Source organism: Rhinolophus sinicus, chromosome 3 (genome assembly GCF_057876585.1).
Source record: "Rhinolophus sinicus isolate RSI-liver-muscle chromosome 3, RSI-T2T, whole genome shotgun sequence".
Classification (NCBI taxonomy): domain Eukaryota; kingdom Metazoa; phylum Chordata; class Mammalia; order Chiroptera; family Rhinolophidae; genus Rhinolophus; species Rhinolophus sinicus.
Window position 1 is genome coordinate 72233240 of NC_142503.1, and position 26111 is coordinate 72259350.

The following is a 26111-nucleotide window of genomic DNA, read 5'->3' on the forward strand; positions in this document are numbered from 1 at the left end:
ACGATGAAAATAATATGTAATACTGAAGTGTATCCTTCTATAGCTACTGTAGATTTTCTATAAATTTAATGATGCACAAGTACCAACAGCCTGAGTAGATTATAATAAATGGATTTATATATTAATAGTATTCTGAATATAAATATTTCAGGAAATAGCTGCAATAAATCTTCTAAAATGAACTTTAATAATAAACTAACACTTTATATCAAAAGGTCAGAAATTCTGCTATTTTATTAAATTAAATCCAGCAAATGTTATTGATTGATCAATTTTACTTAATAAACATATCATAAAAGCTATGCAAAAATATATTAAAACTCTGCAGCCATGGCAATGAAGCTGAAGGCAATATAGAAACAATAGGAACTCAGGTAAAGGGTATTAATATCTCTAAAATTAAAATAATTTCTTCATAAGTACCAGTACTATTTATGGAAGAAGCGTTTGAACATCACTTGCTATATATGGGTAAGAGCTAAGAGCATGATTGTTTGAGTCAAAATGCCTTTGCTCAACTTGACTCCACCACACAGGTATGGTGTGATTTTAGACAAGTTATTTGACCTGACTGTGCTTCAGTGTCTTCACCTGTGACGTGGGAACAATGACAGTGCCTAACACACAGCTGTGATAAGTGAGGCATGGATGAGATAACATGTAAGCGTGTGGAACGGATAAGTGTTCACTACCTGTGAGCTATTATTATATAACCAGCCAGCATCTAGCCCTAAAATAATTTATTTCAATGTATTTATACAATAAGGGACAAATCAGTATCACCTTCAAAAACGTACTACTCCCTACTGCCTGCTAGGTAAGTTCCAAACTCTTCAGACCAGAATGAATGACCCTCCATAATCGAGCACAACCTATATGGTTTCATTTTCCAAATACTTTCCTTTCTTGTCAGACCTGTCTTTTCATTGATCCCAGAGTCTGTGCTGTTCTGATTTCCTTATCAAGAGAGAGGAGGCAGGTGAAAGAGGAAGCCCACGTGAGCTGTGGGAACCTTGTTCTCTGGAGGGTTGCCAGGTGGTCTCCCCAACTCTGGCAACAGCTCTCATGAAACAGTGTCATCCGTGATCCCTCCTGCGTAAAATTTGAAGCTCACACATGGCTGCCATAATTCCTGTTATAAATTCTCAAAGTCGCCCTATCCCTTGTAGAATCTCTACTCCTCTTTCTTGCATTTGTAGAGATGTGTAATAACTTCAAGTGTGTGAAAAAACGGGTGGATTTTAAATAACAATAGCAATAGCAACTAAAATAATTGAAGCAATCTTTTGCAGCTGCTGTGCGGCTGAAGGACAAGGTAAGGCAATCCCTAACATGTCATATTAATAAGCTGTGATGTTGAGAGTCGGTCACGAAGCTTTGCAATATACCTACCAATGTCTACCCCTTGCGATTGCTTCTGTTAATCCAATTTAAACCTCTGAAACACTGACCAGGGTGCCAAAGAGACATACTTTCAATTGTCTTGCTAATCACTAAATGTTTTCATCATAATTAAAGAAGGGAAAGTGAATGACATTTTATTATATCATGTGCTGACCTCACACACCATTCAATAGTGCTCTACTTTGTTTTAAGAACCCATATATCTCTTAGTATGTGAATCTCAGGAATCAGATGACATGAAACGTTCCTCTATATGTCACATTAGCCATTTTTAGAACTGGGTCTGCCTTAAGTTCCAGGGTGTAGGTAGGACTTACATAATGACTTGCCAAGGATGCTTGAAATCTGTCTCTTGTTAACTTCTTTTAAAATATTTATTATGAAGTGAATAAAGAGCGTAGGCTTAGAGTAAAACTGCATGGGTTCAAATCCTGACTCCACTGCTAACTACATAATCTCAAGCAAGTTACTTATCCTCTCTCAGCTTCAGTTTCTTTATGTATATAATAGGGATAATAACAGTACCGACCTCACAGATGAGGATTTAATGAGTTAAAATAAGTATAATGCTTCATACAGTGCTTGGCACATAGTAAACTTGCAATAAATGCTAAATCACTATAATTATGATTATCCGAACAAGTGTTAGGGGAGTAATTATCAGTCAAGGTATGAGTAAGCCTTCAGCAAAAGGCTGCCTATACAACTATAACAGCTTAACTTCATTTGAATCATTGCATTTATTACATGGTCTCAAAATTAACTGAACTGCCCTCAGTATATATAGCAAGGCCTTTAAGCAATCTATTAAGAGTTTTTTAAAAAAATGCCTATTCATTATTTTTGGCCTCTATTTTACTCTCCTTGTTTAGATTTCTCCCTTAAAAAGTAGGCCTGAAATAGAGCAAGAAGTTCCAAATGCTAGGTTGAGGACCCACAGAAACTGTTAAAGCAAAACACACTGGAAAACTTCATCAATTCAGACTGTAGGTAGAGCCTATGATAATACACTTAAAGGAGAAAATTAACTTTCAAATACTTTGGTTAAAAAAAAAAAAGAAAATCAGAAAAATCATATTTACCTTAGAAGCCAGATATTGGAGCTACTAAAAATTGGGCAAATTTAAACTAAAAACAATATGTATTCTTTTTTCATGATTCAGAGACATTATTTATTTTTAAAATTTTGGGAGCAAAAGGGAGTACTAACTGTACACTTACTTAACGTTAATGTAGATAAACCTAGTTGGAAATATTGTGCATCTCTGAAAACAGTAAAATGAAAAGATATTATCATTCCAATTTCTAACAACAATAGACTGGCTGGTTATTCTCCAATTCATGATATTTTGTTTTTGGTGCTCAGAATGAATTAATATTTTGTAAAGTTTTAAGTTTTAAAACCAAACTTGGATATAGCATATGTATATACCTATATTAAAGTTCTGTTCCTAACATGAAATTTCTACAATCTGCCTAAAAAGTAGTCAATGGAAAAGATGGCTGTTGCCAAAGTCCACATATTTCCCTTATTAAACAGAGGTAAACCATATCTCCAGAAGCCATATTTCAAGCTCACAGGATACTCATGAACTAAAATAATGAATGATAATGCCTTGTTCTCTCCATTAATATTAAAGAAAAAACAGAAAAGTTTATAGCCACTATCAGCTCTCTGAACCATAAATCTCAAGTTTTGAGAACTGCTTCCCAAAAGGGTAGGGAGCGGGGAAGAGTTGTGAGAGAGCTTTACAGCCTAGAGATATTTTTTAGCAAGCCAGCAAAGCACTGACACAAATTTCTACATATCTCTGGCTGTGAAAAGTCTCATTTGTGGTGATTTATATTTCCTCATAAAGAACTCTGTAGATAATATAAGCCTGCTGTGAGGCTATATGACAACTTTCAAACCAAGAGTTACACGACCATTCTGTTAAAATAGAGCAAGAATAGATGAGTGGGGAAATCTGTAGAAATAGTATTTCTTCTGATGAAAGGCCAAATACTGTTCTTCCAGCACGTACAATGTTCAGAGAGTCACCTTTCACTCTGCGTGCATGTCTCATGGATAATATTTTGGTTGCCTATACGAGGAAGTGTTATTTTTTTCTGAAGATTGACTATGCGTTTGGTCTGTGCGTGCTTGTGTAATTTACAACAAACCACACTTAGACATCAGCACACTGGAGTTCAGTTGCCTTAATAAGTTACTAAGGGAAACACAGACAATAGCATGCTGACAACCCAAAGTCAATGAAGTATAAACACTGTTATTCCAAGTGTCACTAGTGTGTTATTTCCATTTCTCTTGGCATCTGCTCTATGTAACACTCACATACACACAATACAGCAGCTCATTAAACTGTTTTCAGTTAATTCTGAAATCAAATTAGTACATTACATGTTTATAAGGCTGAGAATTACTGCTTCCCCGTGAAATTACACAATTAATCAGGTGCATTATTTCTTGAGGAGATGTGACCACTTTTGACATTTAGGGATAAAAAGAACAATCCTTTAATTTGTTTCCATTTTAGCATTTAGTCTCAGTGGAGTAAAAAGAAACAAAAGGTGGCATAATTCCACCTTCCCCCTCAGGAGGTTAGAACGCTACACGTTCCCTCAGTCTCGCAATAGCGTTTTAAATTCGCAAAAGGAGCGCAAATAAAAATTATTTGGTTTTTGAACTTCTTATCTGAGTGTCACAGCCTTTGAAAACTTCAAACAATGGGAAGAGTACTTAGGAGTCTTCTGCTTATGACTGATATCATGAATTTCCATAGAGCCCCAATTCAAGAGCTTTTAAGGCTCCCTTTGCGAACTTTAAGAACACTCCTAAAGTCAAAATCTATTAGGCAGTGATGTTTGCTCCAGTTTCCTTTTTCACAGACCTGCCTGGCACTCATTGCTTTGATTCTTTTTAACAGTACCTCACCCTTTAGTCAAGTCATTTAACAGAACATGCATTTCTTTTAAAAATTCTCCCCACATGACCAAATAACATTGATCCAAATGTACAAAATAATAAAGTGTTTTCAAATATCCTGTGTTCCTATCAACTGCCTCCTCCACCTTTAATTTTCCTCAGACTATCTGACATGTGCTGGGTGACGTGTTCATGCCCCAGCTGTGCCTGAGCTGAACATTCTTGTTCAGAAAGTTCACAGGGCACCTGGCTATAAACAACCATTTTCAGAAGACAAACTTACAATTAACACAGAAAAATATCCTGAAGTCCCTAAATATCCTCTTTCATGTTCTTCATTTAACCTTCATTTAAGAGCCCTTGAAATCCATTCATGCTTTCCTAAAGACGGCAAGGGACAACTTGAAGCAGACGCAATTCTCTAAAACTCATTCTTTAAATGAAAAGGTGCATTCTTGCAGGTTCACTAAAGACCATGGGAAGTACACAAAGGGAATAGAATGACTATTTTCAGACAGAAATCTGATATAATCCCAGACAAACTTCCAGTGTCTGAGGGGAGAAACACTTCTATTGTATGTTCAACATATAACAAAACTTAAAAAAAAAAAAAAAAAATCTAAGTAGGTTTTAATGACTAAGATATACTCTGTATCTATATCTGAACAATTACTATTTGATGTTTGTGCCATAAAATTCCTTATCACTACAGAAAATATTAAAATTTGTAAATTTACGAACACTGCCCTTCAACTTCCTTCTCAGTTCGTATAAATATGCCTTGCTGAATAACCTGATCTGAGCCTACATACGTAAAAAAAAAATAAAACAAAAACCAGGAGGTGAACTAGTAGTTAAACACAGTCCTTCTGAAAAATGTTAGTTATAAACCCTCTGAATCTCAGCAGAAGTATATGCTAGAACATTTAATGCTAAAATAAGACTCCAGTAATCAGAAACATTTTTCAATAACAAAAATAAAATGCACATACAGGTTGAAGCAAATATTGAGTTGTTCATTTTAAGAAAGTACATTGTACTACAGGTCACCTCCCTGCAAGAGTAAAAGACTATGAGAGATGAAACAGATTACCTCCTGCTTTGATAAATGTGCTGTTTTGACACTCTTCTATTTCAATAAGAGCAACTTAGAAAAAAAGGCGGTTGGTGTGAACTGTCAGGACCCAAATAATTCTTAATGTAGATTACTAAAGTAAGCTGTTGAAAAACAGACATCTCAAAGGGAAAGAAGACTTCCTTCGGTTTACATAAACCTGGCATGTAATTCCTTCAGAATATAAGGCATGGACTTAAAATGTGAATCTGTACTAGGCATTTATGATTTTTTTTTTTTTTTACTAAACTATCAATCAGGACTATTTAAATTGCTTTAACTTGTCAAAGGATGCAAACACTTTTGGACGTGGATGATTGAAGTTATCTATTTGGTAGCAACTGGTGCTTGAAAAAAATATTTCTTTGTGAGTCCTGGAAATAAGAAAGATTGTGATTTAAAAACAAAAACAACAACTATTACTGTATACCCATTTTACAGATGAAAAAAAGTGAGGTTCAGCGAGGTTAAGTTACCTAAATTCACACACAGTTACTGAGAATATAGGAGGATTTGAACTCATGGCTGCATTCACTGCAGTCCATGCATTTTTTTTTAAACCATGTTCTGCTCTCTCCTTTGATGTAATGTACCCCCAGAATACAATAAGAAAACATTGTTAAGAAACTAGGGAACTGCTGCAATGGGCTTCTAAATTGTCTGCTTTTCTCAAACACTAGTATATAAGAAATTTAAAAAATAATAATAATAATTGCTTTATTGTTCTCTTTGGTTTACTATTATGGCATTTGTTCATTCAACAAGAATTTATTGAACACCTCTTCTACATGCTGTTTTCTACTATTTTTTTTGTTAAAAATATACAATTTTAAATCAATATTATGGTTTAGTAGATTTCCCACATTATGGACAGCTTGCCTGATTTTAGAAACACTTCTATGCGAAGCTACACTCTAAGTCCCAAAAAACTCACCTGCAAATAAGTTTTTGGAACATATCCAGTTGGCAAGTGAAGAGCTTTCTTTACGTTAGTAGTCTCTGGATTTACTGAATACTCTTACAACTTTTAAAGAATAGTCAATAATATATTGTACAGCAAATGATGTCTGAAGCTAATCTTGATCAATTCAATAAGATAGCGCTTAAGAATTTAGGTTACTTACTTTGTCAGTTTTAAAAAGGGTGTAGTGCTTATTAAAACTGCCTCACCGTTAACTTTTAACTAAGGTACATAGAGCAGAGAATTAGCAGTTAACCACCATGCATTCAAGTCGTTGTACTCGTCGTACGCTATGGATTTAAGAGTGATGACCATAGTAACAGAATGTCCCCATGATTTTCTTTCTAATTTTGAAAAAAGTATGTATACCAAAAAGACTGCAGCAGAAGTCTTCAGCTCCCTGAAAGTTCTCTTCATTAACGATATGTTCAGGATTTTCACATCAAACAAATGGACTTTTTGAGGTCTGTACTTCTATCATATCAATTTAAAAGAATAATACTAAAAACAACATGTCTGTTGAAGTTCAGTTGCCAATAAGCTTAGAAAGGGTGTGTTCCTTAACCATCTCCCAGAAACTCCTGGTTTCCATCTGGATGCTGTGACAAGAAACTATCTTTACTCTGAGTATCTTGAAAGAACATTAGCTATACCTTAGATGTAGCAAATGCTCAAGAAATTTTCCGTCTTTTCAGTATCACTTTCAGAAAATGACAGTGTCTTCCTTATTGGAGGTCTCTCATTAAAACTCATTCATTCCTGTATCAAGTGTGGAATCATGATTCAGTCTGCATGCTGAATACTTAGTGGATTTAAAAAGAATTTCTTTGAAAATACAACTTTTTCTGGCTTCTAAAGTCATCATATTAAAAGGATGAACCATCTGGGAAGATACAGTTGAAATTTCTTTTGGAGATGGAAAAGTATCCTTTGGAGAGTTGAAAATGCATTAAGTGTGTTTAAAATGTATCTTGCTACTATCTGATTTGGGTTTCTAGCAGTTTATAAAGTAATATTCTCTAAATAGTAGTGCTAATTGTTCCTAATCTTTGTTTTTAAATTCAATATAAAGTATGTGTTTCCATGTTAAGTATATGATACGCTGGACTCCATCACTTCCTTTTAGTTGCTTACTCACTCAGTTTCCTCTTAGATCAGTCACTTGTCTGTGCAAACCTTTCTCAAGTTACTTAGCTTTTCTGTGCCTCAGTTTTTTCACCTGTGAAATGGGAAATAAAAACAGTACGTAGCACTGTTTTGAAAATTGTTGGGTGCTTAGTATACAGTGCCTGAAAAAGAGTAAGTGCTATATAAACATCACTTCCCATTATTTATTGAACATCTATTATGTGCTAAACAAATAATTACAGGGCACAGAGCAGAAACAGCTATAAACAACCATAAATATATAATGTCTGGAGTGATAAGTGCTTGAGGAAAAATAAAGCAAAATAAAAGTGTAGAGAATGATAGAGGAGGTATCTTTATATAGGGAGGGCAGAATATCCTCTCTGATAAAGACATTTTTTAGTGTAGACTTAAGAAAGTGAGAGCAAAGGACACAGATGCCTGGGACAATGAGAACCCCACGCAGAGAGAAGATGAAATACCAAGGCCCTGATGTCTGGGGTACTGGACAGGTATGAGAATGGGAAGCAGGGTGGGGGTAGTGGGGCTGGAGCAGAGACAAGAGGGCAGAGAGGGTAGGAGATGAAGTCCAAGAGGCCAAGGGTGGGGGAGACAGAGAAGTACCTGCCAAGGAGAACCTTGTTGTCCCGGTTAGAGACTTTGGATTTTTGTTTTGGTGAGACAGGAGGTCACTGGAGGGCTCTGACAGAGCAGTGACTTGAGTAAGAAACACAGAAGCCTGCTGCATTACTGGGGACCACAGATGATGGGGTTTACACAGCGTGGCAGGGGCAGAACTAGTGTAATAATTCTAATACACTTCTCCACTTTGCATGTGCCCTACAGATAGCCCTTTAACTGGCATTTATTGAACACCTACTAAGTAAGGCTTTGGGCTGGGCCATTTTACAGATGTTCTCTCTTACCCTAGTGGTGCAGACCCTTCGGTAAAATAAAGATTAGTATAGTAAAGCTCCAAGATGTGTTTGAAATCATCTATTGCAAACACATTATTTTACAGATGTGGAATTAGAAATCCAGAGACATTGAATGATTTACCCAAGATTGTATAACTAGTGAAGTCAAGAGAAGTGCCTGGGACTCAGGTTTCCTGACTTTACAAAAGAAGACATTCAAAATGAGTGTTTCTACTGACTTGCAAAAATAACTTATTGTGCCCTTATTTAGGTTATTTCCCTTTGCCTCTTCCAATTTAAAAATAACAACAGCAAAACTTCTTTTAAACATGTTCTCATCTGGTTAATATTTATAAGAATCATTTCTAAAATGAGTATTTTTGAAGTTTCTAAAATAACTCTGCTTAGGAAGTCTATATAAATGACTATTGCCATCACCTATTGGCGGGCAGTTCTCCAAATCTATCACTGAAAGAAACACCATGGACTTTCTGTAATTATTTCAGTATGCCAATCACTTACCAAAATAACTCCTGTTGTTGACAAATGGGCTCAGCCTGCCTTAGCAATACTCAGCAATTGTAACAACTTAATATACTGCCTGTTTCCAAGGAAAGGACATAGCATAGAGTCATTGGGGCAAATAAAGAATCTAGAACAGGGAAGAATATTTTATTCCTAAAGTAAATTGGAAACTTCATTTGAGATATCTCCAACTACTGTATTTTCTTAATTTTGTATACCTCATAGAAATTAAGGAGGAAATAAATCTTGTTTAGGATAAAGCAGAACTTGATAACAATTCCCTAATTTGTGTCCTCTCTGAGTCTAAGTGATGAGGTGGATACCCTGGTATGAAATACTCCTCTCCCCTTCTCCCAAATCCAAGTTTGTATATGAATTTTGGTTCTCTACAGTCACCACTAAACTTAACCCTTTCTCTAGCACCCTAGAGCAGGACTGCCAAAAGGCTATAGCTTTCTTTTTTTCTCTCTTGGAAAACCTGGAAGAGATTTTTAAGGCTGTGAAGAGCTGAAACATATCCCTGGCCTAGTAAGAACATTTTGTAAAATTGAATGGTGGGCAGTCACTGTTGTTCCTGAGACCAGCAAAGGAGCTTTCTGTGACATAGTGAGTATGAAAAGAGCCATTTCCCAATCCTTTTGTTCATTCCATGCATATTAGGAGAGAGGAAAATTCAACTGAGGACCAATTCTCCCCTAAGAATCCTTTAGTGTAATTATGACCACAGTATATTAAATGTCTGTAAGACATCCACATTAGCTCTGCTGCTCCTACTCTCAGCAGTGAAAGAAAGAGGAAACCCTTTCGCTACTAAAAAGACAGAGAAGGAGGCTCTTGTGGTTCTAAAACATGGTTAAAAATTCAATTTAACCAACTACAGGCCACTGTGCTTCTTGTAAATGAACATCTCCTTGCTGCTAATTTTGTGCTATTTTACCTTTCATTAAAAAGAGGTAATTCAGGTTAAACTCAGCTGAACAGGAAAAAGCTCTTGATATTTTCAAGCATTTTGGAACAATTACTTTGACAGGAATTCTTGACAGTTAAATGGCTCCGTTAAATGAATGTTATAGAAGACACATAATGATTTTTAGTGAAATATTGAATTCAACCACAAATGAGGAAAAACGAGTCACAAGCGCTATGGGTACATCTGAATAATAACAACTCGCTTATGAACCTCAGTGGATTCCATAATTTGTAATAATCATGCAATCAACTAGTTAGCTGGTGAGTGCATTTCCCATCTTAGTGCTTGTTGTTCATTTTGGGGTTTTGCTTTCGTTGTTGTTTTTTAATCTGAGCTTTGGAAAATTTAGAAACTGGCAATAATTTCCTCCTACACTGATATAATAGTTTAGAGCTAGGCAATTACAGTGTTTCCCAGAAAATAAGACCTAGCCAGACAACCAGCTCTAATGCATCTTTTGGAGCAAAAATGAATATAAGACCCGGTCTTACTTTACTATAATATAATCTTACATAATATAAGACCAGGTCTTATGTTCACTTTTGCCCCAAAAGACGCGTTAGAGCTGATTGTCTGGCTAGGTCTTATTTTCGGGGAAACACGGTAGTGAGCTGCTGTCCCGCTACTGAAGTCCTCCTCTTTTTCTCATTTGCTGAATGAGATTCTTTCACAATGTAAAAAATCGGCAAAAGGCAAGAGCCTGCAGCCTGAGAACGTGTGAATTCACTGTATGCCAGCGTTTCCTACAACCGTGGGACTCAATATTCCTTTTCTGATTTTATGCATCGAATGTGAGATAGTATCAAGGGTTTTACATGTTTTCTCATGACTAATGACTGAAATATGCACTGAAATAATAAAACTGGTACTGTTCAATTTCCTTTTTAAATTCAATTCCAATATAAGTGAGAGTGCCTTTGTGATGGTGAAATCCAGCTTATTATAAAATTCTGTTTTCTGGAGGAGAGGAGGAGCTGGAAATCCTTGTAGACTTAAAACACGTGGATTAGGGGTGGTGGGGACGGTTGGACTGGAGAAATGAGTCAGAAGAACCGGAATTCTTCTTCACCTTGTTAATCTGGCAAATGGAGGTGAAAGTCGATGCTAAGCATACGAGGTGGTCTCGCTTGGCTCTCCACACAGTGTGCCACTGCACGTCCTGATTCTCCCAAGCAGGTGAGGTACACCCTCCACCACGCTCCCACTGTTCCCTGCTTTTACCTTCATTCGGCAACGGTCTGTTTACACTTTGTCTACTGACATGTCTGCTCCCCACTAGACAGTTACTCCTTGAGGACAGGGGTTGTCTTTTCATCTTGTGTCCCCAATATGTATGAGGCATGATAAGCTATTCAATAAATGTACTTTTGAACAAAGACACTTTTACCTCCTTCAGCTGACAGTGAAAATAGGTGGGAAAGGTCAAATAACTTAAAAACTTGATATTTGTTAAAGTAAAGTCCAGATGGACACACAGCAAGCTGCCTAAATGAGACATTACCTACAACCTTGCTAACTCAAAGTGCGGTCCATGGACGAGCAGCATCACCCTCACCTGGGAACCTTATAAATACTGAATCTCGGGCCCCACCGCAGAGCCCCTGAACCAGGATCTGCATTATAACAAGATCCCCAGGTGCCTTATGCACAGTGAGACTTGCGAAGTGTTTACCTGGAATATATGACTAGTCTGGTACCTGAAGTAGTGATGGTGTACGTGACGAAGAAAACGGAGACCATGGAAATGTGATTAATTCAGAGGTCTGCAGAGAAGGCTTTAGAGCTCTCTCAGGACAGAGTTACTTAATGCTCACAGGTGGGAAACAGTCACACCAGTTCCCTTGGAACCCTTTCTAGATCCTTCTTCATGATCTTTCCTGTTTAAAGACACAGCTGCTCTTAATACTTGTCTTTTCTCTTTGGTGCAAAGAGAGTATTTATCGTCAGCATGCTGACATTTGCAGGAGTTTTGGCTTTCTCCACTGAAAATGTGGATGATTGAAAGGGTATTGCTGACACCTGACTAAGAAATCCAATGACTCTAAGCTATGTAAATTTAATTATTTCCTTTATTTTTCTTTTTTCAGGAATCTCTTTTTCTGTTCCTCAGCTTTGGAGAAGTCCTCGCAATTTTCATTTGAAAGAAATACAAGTCAGCAGTGGTTCACTGAACAGGCTGACACGCAATTTCATAGGGGGAGAGCGCTGTGTCTTTAATCTAATTTGTGCTCTCAATTCCCAGCTTATGTATCTGGGGACCCTGATGTATGCATTTACAAGGAGACATTTGTAATGCAGAGTCCAGCTCACTGCAAGTCTCTGAAACATGGGTAAAAAATTACTCTGGATTCTTGCAGCTGCCCTACAACATGATAAATCTGTATATACTCACAGATGTAGAAATATTCCCGGCCTGGCCTGAATTCAAATCCTAGAGAGAAAGGTGTGAAGAGCTGGAATTTTTCTGAGAACTTCAGCGGTCCATTTGGAGAGTGAGGCCGGTTACACTCCCATCTCTTGAACCCTTTGGAAGTATGGTCGCAGGCACTGTAGCCATCAAAGTTCACCATGTAGAGGACATAACGCTCGGTCTTATCTTCCGGGACCGAGTCCTCATAGTGAGGGCAGAAAACGTCCAGGTAATCATTGATGCAGACGTCGATGTGGTAGTCACCCCTCTGGAATCTGTTGGAAGAAGGAAAAGCTGAGATGACTCATAGAGGAAAGTCTTTCTGTTTGCAATCAGTGGTTGAACCCTTAATAATGCCAGGACTAAAAGATTTATTATAAGTTGTTTCTGCTGCATGCTACTGTGATTTGGGGCATGGTTTGAAAGGTTACTGTTCCAAATCGAAGCCACAACAAGCCATTGTACAGAGGAATTCTATTCAGTTGGTGCAAAATGAATTGCTGCTTTTGCAACTATTGTTAACCTGGTAAAGCACAATTACTTTTGCACCAACCTAATAGTATATGTTTGTTTCAAAATACCCTACAAATGGAACCCTTTACAGTCATTTTAAGTATTAAAGATAATTATGTGTTGTTTTCCTTTCATTCCTCAAATCACACATATTGAAGCAAAGTTGTTGTATTTCTAAAATAGTGTTTCATTCAATAAATGTTTTTGAATAAATGAATAATTAAAGAACAAATAAATGACTGAATCGTTTCGTTATAATTGAGACCATCCTCAATTTTCTATGCAAACTGAGAGAATCAGAGTCATAAAATGGAGAGAATTAAAATCATAAAAGTTAAAAAGAAAAGCCCTAGAACAACACTTCCACTTTACAGGAAAATAAAAATCTACGGCACACTGACCACATAGTGAGTGACTGAACTAGATTTGTAACGGAGACTTCAGATCCTAATTAAATATTTCCCTTAGTAAATCTGCTCATGTCACAAACTCATTTTAGCCAATCTCTTTTCTTGATGCCCTATCCCTTTCTATAGTAAGAAAACTGAAACCGTCTACATCGAATGACACTTCCTCCATTTCTTTTCATTTCATAGGTTGTGTTCTAGGGCTGAACTGATGAGTAATGAAAAGTAACAAGCTAGAGAAAAATAGCAAAAACCAGAGCCACTTCATCCTGAAATAGTAAAATACACACACTCACATGCGCATGAGCGCGTACGCACACAGGCATACGTCACACTGTCTGCTCCAGTCTTATCTTACACAAGTTTTGCTTATTTGTTTTAACTAATATGCCTTTCCCTGAAGTATTTCTCAGGACCCAGTGACTGGAAACAGGAATTGTTATGCGTACAACTTTCTAAAATCAGGGTGGAAAACCAACAAAACCCCTCTGTTTTTCGCCAGTGAGAAAATTCTTCTCTGAGCTCTTAGAAGGTTCATCATAACATTGTGTTACTGCTGAAATACAACGCCCATAAAGTCATATAATCTTCAAGCCAGACAGTCTCAGCGTGAACACTTCTCAGTGACGGCAAGCTGGTCTTTTCCCATTTTCGGACATCTTTGAATGTTAGAAAGTTTCTCTTCTGTTGAGCATAAATCTGCTTCTGTATGACTTCCAGCCAGTGATCCTAATTCTGCTGCCTGAAGTGACAAAGCACAAATCTAATTCTTCGTCGACCAGGTAGTTCATAAAACATTTACAGATGTCAGTGATGGCTCTCCGTAGCCTCCTTTCTCTAGACTTGAAAATCCTGATTCCTTTGGTTACTGCGTGTATAACTCCCAGGCTCCTCACCATTCTAGTTTCTCAACCCTCATGCCTCCAGTTTCCCAGGGTTCTCCTAAAAATGCAGCATCCAAACGGAGCAAGGACCTTTCACAGGTCATTGTGATCCACGTCCAGCCCAGGAGAAAAACTACCCCCTTCACTCTGGGTGCTAAATAGTCACTGACAAAGCCAAAATTATTTTCTGAAATATAACACGGTACAAGTGGAAGCACTAACAATGAGTGAGTAGACCCGGATTTAAGGATTCTGCTGCAGGTTGAATGCGAAAATCATAAACCATCCCAAGCCTCAGTTTCCTCATATTAAATTGGAATCATAATGAGAAGCCGCCTCGCTGACCTCACACGGCTGCTTTGTCTTAGATATGGGAATGTATGAAAAACACCATGTCAATGTGAAGCATTGCTATTAGCAGGACATATTAAAGCACATTAAAATGGGTAACAATAAAAAACTAACTTTTAAACAACAGCAATAAGAACATACAACAGAAATAAAACTAATCCTCATTTCCCTTTTTAAAAATCCAACATCATACAAAAATCCTCAAGTCTGCCCTCAAATATCAAATGACCTACAGAAACTCCAGTGGACCCAAGCTTTTGAAAAGCAGCATGCTGATTTATATAAGGGAAATAAGGAAATCAGTTCACTTTTCAGGGAGAGGATCTCAAAAGCTAACCATTTTTAAAAACAAAAAACCCTTGGAAGTATTTATTTCTGTATATTTACAATGATCACGGAGCCAGGTTTACTTTTCCTTCATTACTGGCAGACAACGATTTCTCAAGATGCGAGGAAAGCCTGTGTTGCTTTTAAAAGATTTCTGGACATCAAGGTAACATCACTGCCAAAGTACAAAGAAAAGACACTGCAATGTTCAGATAAAAGGGTGCTGGGCCATGAATCGCCAGCACTCAGAGTAGCCCGACAAGCTCTGGAGGAGAGCCAGACAAGAGCTGCAGCAGCAGGAGATGCCCAGATGCACTTTATATTATTATATTATTATTATAGATTTTAAAGACATTCAAGGGGGATGTTTTTCCTTTACCGAAGTGTCACTCATTTTAGCTTTTACTAACACTTGATGCTGCTTAAAACTGAAAATAAAAATTAAAACCTCCACTGTCAGGACCCATTGTGTTATTGCTGAATTCTACAAATTGTCCTCCTTTTCTGACTCTCCAATTTGGCTTCCCTTTTCCAACTTTCACTCTTGTAAACACTGCTAAAAGTTGAATAAAACAACAAAGCATGAGACTGAAGACCCATTTTCCATTGGGTTGACCATTCTGGTGACATTTTCCTTTGTGTGGGGTGTTAAGTGAATCACTGGGGAACCTATTTTAAAAATGTGATGGCCCAGGAATTAGTATTCTACCCTTCTATTCATAAATAGAACAAAGATGATCATTCAGCATAGAACTAACTTACACTTGTTTCAGATCTTTAATTTACATAAATTAGTTTACTAATGTTAATTTCAAAGGGCCAATATAAACAAAAACAATGATTAGAATTCATAAAAGCCATCTGCATAATGTACGAAGTACCATCCATAAAAAAAGTTGAGGGTTAAATATTCTAATAGTATCCCAAATGAAGCTCTCTGGCTACAAAGTAGCACTGAACCATTCTTTTCCACCCTTCTGTGAAGAAGCACATATGTATGGCTAATATTATTCAGTGCTTATTATGTTACATTTATTATCTCAATTTAATCTCCTTCCCAAATCCCACGAAATAGACATGGTTTGTACACCATTTAAAAACGAGGAAACTGAGATTAAGAAGTCAAGTAATGTTTTCAAGGTTATACAACTACTGTAGTAACAGGTGCAGGCAGATTTTAAATCCAAGCAACCCAAGTTCTGACCTCCTCTGAACTGAAGCTCTTCACTTTTCCACTTCCCTGCGAGACTAGATTGCTAACATCAAGCTCTTAGGTCTACTCTGCATTTACCCAGAAGTATGATATGGTTCTCATTCTTGATGGGGTTTCATTTCATTCTTCACTCACTGGTGCAACAAATATTAGCCACATCCAAGATGTGCTATATTATGGTTTTATATATGTTGTCATATGAAATTCTTATGGTTATAATGAGTTTCATTTGACCAGTGAGTAAGTGACTTTCTGGGAAGTTGTTATCCTCTTAGTTCAATTTTTTTTTTCCATAGGAAATAAGTAGCAGAGTTAGGATTTCAACCCAAGTTTTTCTGGGTTCTGAAGCATAGTTTCTTTCCGCTTAATCACAATGGTTCCAAAGCCATTACCAGTTGTAACTCCCCTCCTCCAATTTACACTGATCTTCCAGCAAAGTCTGCTGCAAGGTGGCCCGGCCCTTCTATCTTCCTCACTAGGTTGACACCAAACTCCTAAACTGAAAGCTGAAGGGCACATCAACACTTAGAATAAGCCTCAGATTGTAGGGTTAGCTCCTGAATCACACACATCATTCCAGTCTTTCATAGAATAAAGGTTTCACATGAAGAGATCCTTTTTTTCATCCGCTTTATGAGCTTTAGCTCATACTAAAAGAGCTAAAGATCAAATTCACATCTAAGAATGATTTCACATGCCAATATTTACAAATGTCATGGGTAGCAAGACCACTGTTTTAACATATTTGTAAATTTCTTAGAAGTGTTCTTACAAATGTGTCCTCTTTACTCCTAGCCTTAATCTCATCCATTCCATCTGTGGATCTCTACCTCTCTGAAATCATTGTATCTGTTGAACATTTTACCAATAAGCCAGCAACAATAACAATACAATCTCTACTAAATTATCACAGTGGTTTATAATGTAAAAGCATGCATAGTTACCACACTTAAAAAAGTGACTGTGTTGGAGTAAAATGATTATTGCCCTGACTGTGTTCTCACAATACAAAAGTCTCAAGTGCCAGGAAACAACTCATATGCATAGAATGATGTTTTGTTCTCCCCTAGGTTCGTGTACTCAGGTCAGTGTTCCATATTGCATATAATAGTATACATACTCTGTTATAGCAAGAATACACGGTACACATTTATCAAAATTTGGCAGAAGACTGGTTGAGGATGTCATACATATTATGAAAGGGTCATTTTAGTTAATTAAGAAGAATAAAATTCAGCATGGAAACTAGTTCCTTATAATCAACTCAATTACCAAAAATGAATTATGTACTTTATGATAGTTCTTGATGACCCAGAGGCTGCCTGGAGGATTACGGGGAAAATAAACACACACACACACACACACACACACACACACATTGGTGCTACTGATAGTAAAAATAACAATCAAAGTTGGATTTGAGCTAGAAAGTCTATATGTAGATATGTGTGTTTGTTTTCAGTTTGTTACCTGATGCCATTCCACAACTAAACATAATTTCAATTGTTCATTTAAAACTATTATTAATCTCTCTCTCCTTCTTTAACCTGTCTGGAGAAAGCGAATAATGACTTCAGTCTCGGAGTTCAAATGAAATAAATAGAGGTGAGGTAACAGGTGACAATCTATCTTTCCATATAGTTATCAACAATGTACCCCTCAAGATTCTACTAAGACAGGGACCGAAACATTATTTCATGACCATAGTTAACCTGAATAAGGACTTTGCTCCTCCTAACTATTTTGTTTTCAAACTTAGGTCCGTCCACTGGGGACATCTAGTACTTGAGTACTCCAGCCCTTTACTCCAAGTGGAAATTCTCAACTTACTCTGTCTTTGATTCCTCTTTGCTATGGCACATAGACATCACCTGGCTTTCTTCCTGAGTGGATGGTTTTCTGTGTCATTGACCTTACCTCCTCCCCTACATCACGTGCTCTTGTGTTGTGGCCACGGACAAATGAGGAGGCCAAGTCCAAAAAAGACGCAGGTGATACCTTGGGTTTCAGGCTGTGGAGGAACAGCATCAGATCACCCTTCTCTCAACTCCTCTTTGGCCACTTTCCCCTGCAGTGTCCTTCCCCTCATGCCATCCTCATTTGCTAAAGTCAAAATGCATTTTATTTTAGTAGCTGGAAAAGGAAGGGGATGGTGCATATTTAAAACATTCTAAATTGGCCTTTAGCATATGTTGCTGGCACAGCAGAGTGCCTGCTTCCAGGGAAATATGTACTGAGGTATTTTATCAAGCAGCTCCTGAGTGAAGTTTCTTCACGCCATAAATATAGAAACCGCATTCCCGAACGGAGGCACAGGGGTTGTGAGAGGTTAGGAAGCTGGGAGACACTTTATCCCCCTTTCATGTAGTGTTTTAAAGGATTCAATAATGTTATTTCTCATGAACTAGATAGTTGATTATTACATTTTAAATGTATTTTAATCTGTCAAAGAGGTGATTGTTTTAATATTCCTATTTGACCAGTACAATGTCACTTCTTTAATTACAAGGCAACTTAATATATTACATTCTGAAATTGAAATGTAAAAGGAAATGATTTATGGTCAAAGATTAAGCAAATTTATCAGCTCGGGGTTCCTCCCAAATTTTAAACTAAATCTAGAGCGAATATATCTTGGCAGCACTGTCTTTTAATTCTACTATTATTGATTTAAAGGCTAATTTCAGAATAAGATGTCTCTTTTTAAACAGAAGAATTTCTCATTTGTCCTGGAGGATCTAACAGGCCCTGCAACAGACCTGGGATTTGATTTATAAATATGTTTTGTGAGGAGATGGGCAGGACGGCAGTCTCTGTTACATAACACATCCCTTCTTGTCTCCTTCTGTTACTCCTTTCAGCACAGAATGCAAGCCTTATGGTTTTCATGTCCTAAATCTGAAGATGTGTTTTGTTGTTGTTGTTGTTGTTGTTGTTTTCCCGCAGCAGTTAAAACATGTAATATAAAGCAAATCAAACGGGGGGGCTAAATAATAATATTAGGTTGGTGCAAAAGTAATTGCGGTTTTTGCAATTGTTTTTAACCTTTAAGCAGCAATTACTTTTGCACCAACCAAATAGCATCACTCAGGGCTGAAGACAGATCTGTTTTACTGATTTTGGATATGTCCTCTCTCTCATGGGCTGAAACATGCCTCTTTTTCACATATATTGGTAATTGACCTTTATTTTTGGCTCTGATATAGTCAGTCCTGGACGCTTTTACTGTTACCAGGCCAGTAGTTACGGCTGAATGAGGTATATAGTACACAACGACTGAAACACATCATTTCAGGAAATCTAATCCAGCTCTTCCAGGCTCTAGAACACACCAATCATAACTAAAATTCCCACCGAAGTGAAGATTTACAAGTTGGGGGAAAAAGATAAATAAATAAATAAATAAACAAAAACTACTCAAGGATAAATTTCAGAGATGTTTCCTACGTACTCTTTTGCAGTTGAAATGCTGTATGCTACAACACATACATTTTCAGCCAATGAAGCACAAGATACTGGCAAAATATTTAGAACTCAGAGTTGGTGCTGTATTTATCCATTGATGAAAATTCCAGTAAAGTTCTTACACATGCGTGTTTTGGTAATTATAAATTCTGTAGTATGAGAGGTCTGTTTTCAATTCAATAATAGTTGGCCATGGAAATAAGACATAATTTACTTGGCCAGATGTTTAGAATTCATTAGTTGTTTAGTATACTAACCTGCCCTTTTTTTTTCCCGTGCGCACATGCACAAATGTACTTAAGCAAGTGATTTTAAAACCCCACATTTAATACTAATTATTCATATCAAATAGATGGATAAAACGCTCAAATAGTTTTCACTTGTTGCTTTTCTAGTACAAGTCACATCAGTCTGAATGCCTTTTTAAAACTGGGAAATCCCAAGAGTATTACCTGTTTCAAACACAGGGCCCACAAAATTTTTCTCCTCCAGTGTTTTAACTCATTTGGAGTTTGTTTTATTAGCTTGACTGAGGAGCTCCAAAGGAAATAAAGCATTAAATTGGCAGAGCCTAAACAAGACTTTCCTTCAAGAAGGGACTGGGAGCTTTGGGTGACAGTCTAATTGCTTCAAAGCCCCCTCAGAGGCCTTGGGCATGGAGTAAGAATGTGTCAACAACAGCCCAAGGCAGCCAAAGAATTAACCAGGCAGAGTTCTGCAGACCCCACAATCACAGATCACTTCAAACGGTTTTCAGACAGGGATTAAAATAAAATAATGAATTATCGTCAGGCAATCAGTTAGTATATGTCCCAACAGAGGTTACTTCCACAATGCAAAACAAGCTTTTTCTCAACTCCTGCTGGCTAGGAGCTTCCTGACAAAGCTGCCCTTATTGCCTTATGTTATCCAGAGTTTTCCATCATGTCAAGTGGACAGAACAGAGCACCGCCACTTACACACAGATCCAAAAGCAGATGCAGGAAAATCATTGAACAGGTTATCCAGCCACTGTCCTAGGAGAAAAGGATTAAACAAACTGATTCTGTTCAGGGGATGAGGGAGTCAATCAAACAAATAAGCCACCTGCCAAACTGCTTACACACAGGTAACCCTTTTGTATCCTTTTGGGATGGAGTTACTCAGTGGAATTTCAGGCTATTTCTAGTTTCAATAATCAAAACACAACCAAAGCATTCTAACAAATGTCCTTTCTTTTAACCAATTTGAATAATGATTGAATAGTTCTTATGTATGCTAACAGTGAAATAAATATCTGTATTATGGCTTGATGATAACGTATTGGAATCATTACCAACTAAGTCTGAAATTTGGTCCTGACATTTCAAAAATCGGGGCGAGGTATTTGAGACCTGTGCCACATGGAACTAATCTCTATTAATCTATTGTTAAATAAACAAAAAACAAACTGGAAGAAAGGGAATAAATGTTTCATTGCTTTCTTTCATTTGATCTTCATAAGACAAGGGGACACATATTTGGTAATGCTAGGGCACAATAATGTTTCATACAAAGTTTTAGGATGTAAAGCAGACGTTGTTGCTCTTTCTGTGTAAATTGGCATATAAGAAGTAGTTACCTTTATTTGATTTGTGAGAACACTGTGAACAGCTGGATACAAATCTGAGACACAGAAAGAGGCTAAGGTGAGAGAGAAATACCCTAGAGTCATGAAAAATCAGGTGGTGGGTATAGTCCAAAAGTATTGAATTTGTTCAAGGTAAATTCACTGATTTCAAAGAATGGGGCTGCACTGAAAGCAAATCACTGGAATTATTTTTATAATATTTTTGTGCAGACCTCTTTTTATCACTATAGTACAGAGCTCCTTGGAAACAGTGCTGGTGTGTTTACGCATCTCGGTATCCCCAAAACTTAGCACAGTGTCTGCACATAGTAGTGACTTGGTAGATGTTTAAAGGAGGGAAACTGCAGCTGGAGGATATAAGAAGCAATGCTTAAAAACAGGAAAACTGTGTAAAGTACCCAAGAATCTCCTGTGTTTTGGGTCCCATGTCAAATTTAGAGAAGAGCTAAATCATATTATAAACAAAGGTCAAGATCAGGAAACAAAATAATGGCAGACTGCAAAAAGGAAAATGATAATCAGGACTGTTGTTCAAGCAATGCCAGAAAATTATGCCCAGCCGAGTAGACAACTTAAGCACCTTAAGGCAGAATGAAAGTTTCTCTCTTGTCATTAAGTCCTCTATTCAATTACCATTTATCGGGGTAATTAAACACTGGAAAGTGATGCCAGGCTAATTGTTAGATTATGATAATTACATGTCTTTGCTATGCTACAGCTGATCAAAATAAGATGTGGTCCCGTGCACTTAGCTAAAGCTGCTGTGTAATCGTCAGACTTTCGTGGAGCGCTAGGCCATTTATTACTAATTCATTACAAATCAGGCGGAGAAGCTTATTATTTGTAATGCTTCACCCCCCCCCGCCCCCCACCCCCCCCACCCCAGTCTCCTGGAACAAGACTTCCAAAAGGTTAAGCACAAACTGCTGCCTCTCATTGGCCCGTTTCCATCCCAATTACACAGCTGAGCAGCATTAGGTGCCTCTATTTGAGAGGGTTCATCAGACTGCTTCACAAAATCCTGCAACCGCCTATCCTAGTGGCAGGAACATCCACGGCTCCCTTTCAGCCTCTGCCAACCACTGTTCTGCTCTGAGCTGTGTCCCAGCAACCACGAGTTGGCAATCCAGAGGGTCTTTGCTTCTGAGGCTCCCTTGTGCTCAGGTCAGGCCTAGACCAGGCTGGGATATGGCCAGGCTGTGCTCTAGTTGGCAGGAAGCACGGGGTGTACAGACGGGGCCCCTCCTACCAGGATATCCAGTCTCTGCTCCTCAAGCTAGGGTCAGGAGAGAAATGCAACTTTCTCAGGAACCGACCAGAGTCTTCTCAACGCTACCAAATAGTGACTCAGATCTTTCTAGAGAAAGACTAGAACTAAGCCATTGTTCGGAGGCCCTTCTGGGAGTTAAAAATCTCTCCTTCCATCCCTCGACTAGCTATTCCAGGTCACTGTGGAAAGACGGCAAGGCAAACAGGAATTTGAGATTCTTCATTTGTCTTTATCCTGAGCCTTCTCACGCTCTCCCCTGAAGCCATCATCAGAATGTGTTCACACGGGACTTTGCTAAGTAGAGGAAGCACTGAGCTTGCATCAGCTTAAAAGTTTAGCAACTGCTACAAAGGTCGTGTTGTGGTATGGTTCTACTTTAGGTTTATTTTTTCCTATTACTTGGGCAGTATTAGAGACTGAATGTTTGTGTCCCTAGTTCCCAAATTCATATGCTGAAGTTCCAGTCCCCAGTGTGACTATATTTGGAGACAGGTAAAGTGAAATGAGGTCATAAAGGGCGGGGCCTTGATGCAATGCGATTAGTGTCCTTCTAAGAAGAGACAAAGAGAGCCCCTCTCTTCTTTCCCTTCAGTGCCTCTGCAAGCCAGGAAGAGAACTTCTACCAGAAACCGACTCTGGGGAACTCTGATCTGGAACTTCTAACTCTAGAACTATGAGATAATTAATTTATATCATTTAAGCCACCAAGCCCATGGTATTCTGTTATGGCAGCCTGAGCAGGCTAATTCAGACAGTGTAAAATGTAATTAATGATCGAGTTGGGGGTGGCGTGGTACTGAATTACATCACTGCCAGGGACATCAGAGATATAAAGAATCAATGAAAAACAACTAGGTGATGATGGCCTGGAAGGAAGGAAATGAGGGGGAGGGATGAGAGCTGTTAAGCCAATGCTGGTACCCCCAATATCCTGCACGTAGGAGACAATATCCATCTGCTCTTCTGAGCAGATGGCTGGTCTCAGGGGAGAAGGCACATTATTTTCCTAAGTAAGGATAGTTTCACCTCTGAAATTAACTTACGGCACCACAAAAATGACTGTATTATCACCCAGTAACTGTGTTATCTCACTGTTTCAGCAAGGCTTTCGCCCACAGATAGAATGAAGGGTGTTACAGACAAGTCACATACTCCATTTTACCCTTCCTTGACCCTGGAAATTAAAACAGAATATGCTACCACCTTTCAAAAATCATATTAAGTGCATTCTGGGGACAAGACAAACCATGAGGTATCCTGTTAACACCAGAACACATAAAACTGTCATCTATGCACACATTTACGGGTAGCCTGTGGTTTAAAACTAGGGAGCTGGGGAACAAAGGTACTTCGGTTCATCACATAAAAATGGTTTTGCAGTACTTAGTATTATCATTTCCTCCCCATACTCATTAAAAGAATATCCATTCATTCAGCTGGATTCTCTATTTACTTTTATGGCCTAGACCACAGAAAGATATATGCAAGAATAATGCAATCATAAAAAATAAGAAACTAATTGCTCTAACCCAAGGAAACATAAGGAAGAGAAAGAAATAAACAATTCACCATTTATTTTTTAGAAATAAATCTCAGCACTTTAGGGGATTCTAAAGTGCTGTAGTATCTCCACCTACTTCAATGCTTGTCTACGTCAATGACAGAGACCAGAGTTGCTGTTTACCCTTTCCCCTTTCATTTTAATAAGCTCTACTTTCTAAATGTCCATCTTGGAAAAGAACTCGAGTTTAGAGCAAATGCACATGACCCTCCCCTTGAACTTGCAGAATGTTTGGTCCCGCTACAAGCACTGAGTGAGCCCCTTGTGGGGACTGGGAGCTTTCAGAGGGATGCTTAGTGCCAAGACACAAAGACAATGAAACAGAGGGTAATAACGGGCACACGGGGTGACAACTCAGCAGCCTGGGCCTTGAGGACAGGGTCACAACTGGCTTTCTTCTGCGCTCAGAAGTATAAGCCCAAATCCCAAAGTTTCTTTCACATGCAACATTAACATTTTATTGCTGTTCAAATGGTTCAAGTCCGAGAGAGAGAGAGAGAGAGAGAGAGAGAGAGACAGAGAGAGAGAGACAGAGAGAGACAGAGAGAGAGACAGAGAGAGAGACAGAGAGAGAGAGACAGAGAGAGAGAGACAGAGAGAGAGAGAGAGAGAGACAGACAGACAGAGAGACAGAGAGAGAGAGAGAGACAGAGAGAGACAGAGAGAGAGAGACAGAGAGAGACAGAGAGAGAGACAGAGAGAGAGACAGAGAGAGAGAGAGAGACAGAGAGAGAGAGAGACAGAGAGAGAGAGACAGAGAGAGAGAGAGAGACAGAGAGAGAGAGAGAGAGAGAGACAGAGAGAGAGAGAGAGAGAGAGAGAGGAAATGTGAGCTACTGTGGAGTTACAAACTCAAATGTTGATGAGCTGGGTCAAAAACAACAAAGGCATGAATGAAACCTAGGGGAGTCATTAAACAAGCCTGGGTCTTAGCACAGCATCTGTATCCAGTATGAGGAGAACCGTGACACCGTCTCATTGATCAATTTATTTACAGAAAAGGGCAATTTCATTGATTGATGTTTTCATTCAACATCTGGGTATCTACTCTGTGCACGTTAAATATTTAAATAAAATCATAACCCATTTTGTATATTAAAACAAACTTAGATTTTTTTTTTTTCCATTCCACATGTATACGTTTCAACCCTATCTCTGGAGGCAAACATGTAGGCAAAAGGGGAATTCTCTTTGGTACACTCGCAGATTTTCTGTCTCAGAACACCCCTTAGCTGAGAAAAGATTCACAGCAGCAAGACACACCCAAGGATGTTTTAATGAATCTAGTTATTAATTGAAAAGCACAAGTCTTGGGGCGGCCAGATGGCTCAGTTGCTTAGAGCTCGAGCTCTGAACAACAGGGTTGCCGATTCGATTCCCACATGGGCCAGTGAGCTGCACCCTCCACAACTAGACTGAAGACGAGCTGCTGCTGAGCTTCTGGAGGGGAGGCCAGATGGCTCAGTTGGTGAGAAAGCGAGCTCTCAGCAACAAGGTTGCCAGCTCAATTCCTGCATGGGATGGTGCGCTGCTTCCCCTGCAACTAAACGGTGACTGGACTTGGAGCTGAGCTGCGCCCTCCACAACTAGATTGAAGGACAACGACTTGGAGCTGATGGGCCCTGGAGAAACACATTGTTCCCTAGTACTCCCCAATAAAATGTATTAAAAGAAAGAAAAGCCAAGTCTTGGTCACTAAAGATGCTGGTTACTATGGTTTTATGATGACCAGAGAAAGTAACATGACATGCGCCATCCAAGTGGGCAGATTAGATGCTCCATCTATGCTGCTAATAAAGAGCGTATCCACTGTCGGTGTCGTTAAGCTGCCGGGAGCATGCACTAATTTGCAGAGGCTATTGGACGGAAGGGAGACGGTGTCCTAGCTGAAGAAATGCCTTTTCCTTCTGCCCATGCTAACAGTAAAGCTGAGCTGGAGTTTACTATGTGACTGGGTGTCCTGTGAAGCTTACACACTCACCCCAACTTAGGGTTTTGAATCCTAAGAAGTTACAAACTATTCTAACCCACTGAAGGATATGGACTGACGATTGGGAACTATGGGAAGTGTTTTTTGTTTTATTTTAAATATGCATTTCCGGCATAAAAGCTGAAGGAATAAACTTACATATGCATAGCAGCATTTCCTGGTAGAC

At 38.4% G+C, this 26111-nt stretch overlaps 1 protein-coding gene across 2 annotated transcripts in view; it reads right to left on the reverse strand.

Moving 5' to 3' along the window:
- Positions 1-26111, reverse strand: part of EFNA5 (ephrin A5) — a 270324-nt gene that overhangs the window by 34450 nt on the left and 209763 nt on the right. For both annotated transcript variants that reach the window (XM_019727981.3, XM_019727980.3), the window contains exon 2: positions 12338-12630. In XM_019727981.3, coding sequence (XP_019583540.1) covers positions 12338-12630 — 293 coding nt within the window. The remainder of the gene's footprint in view (positions 1-12337; positions 12631-26111) is intronic.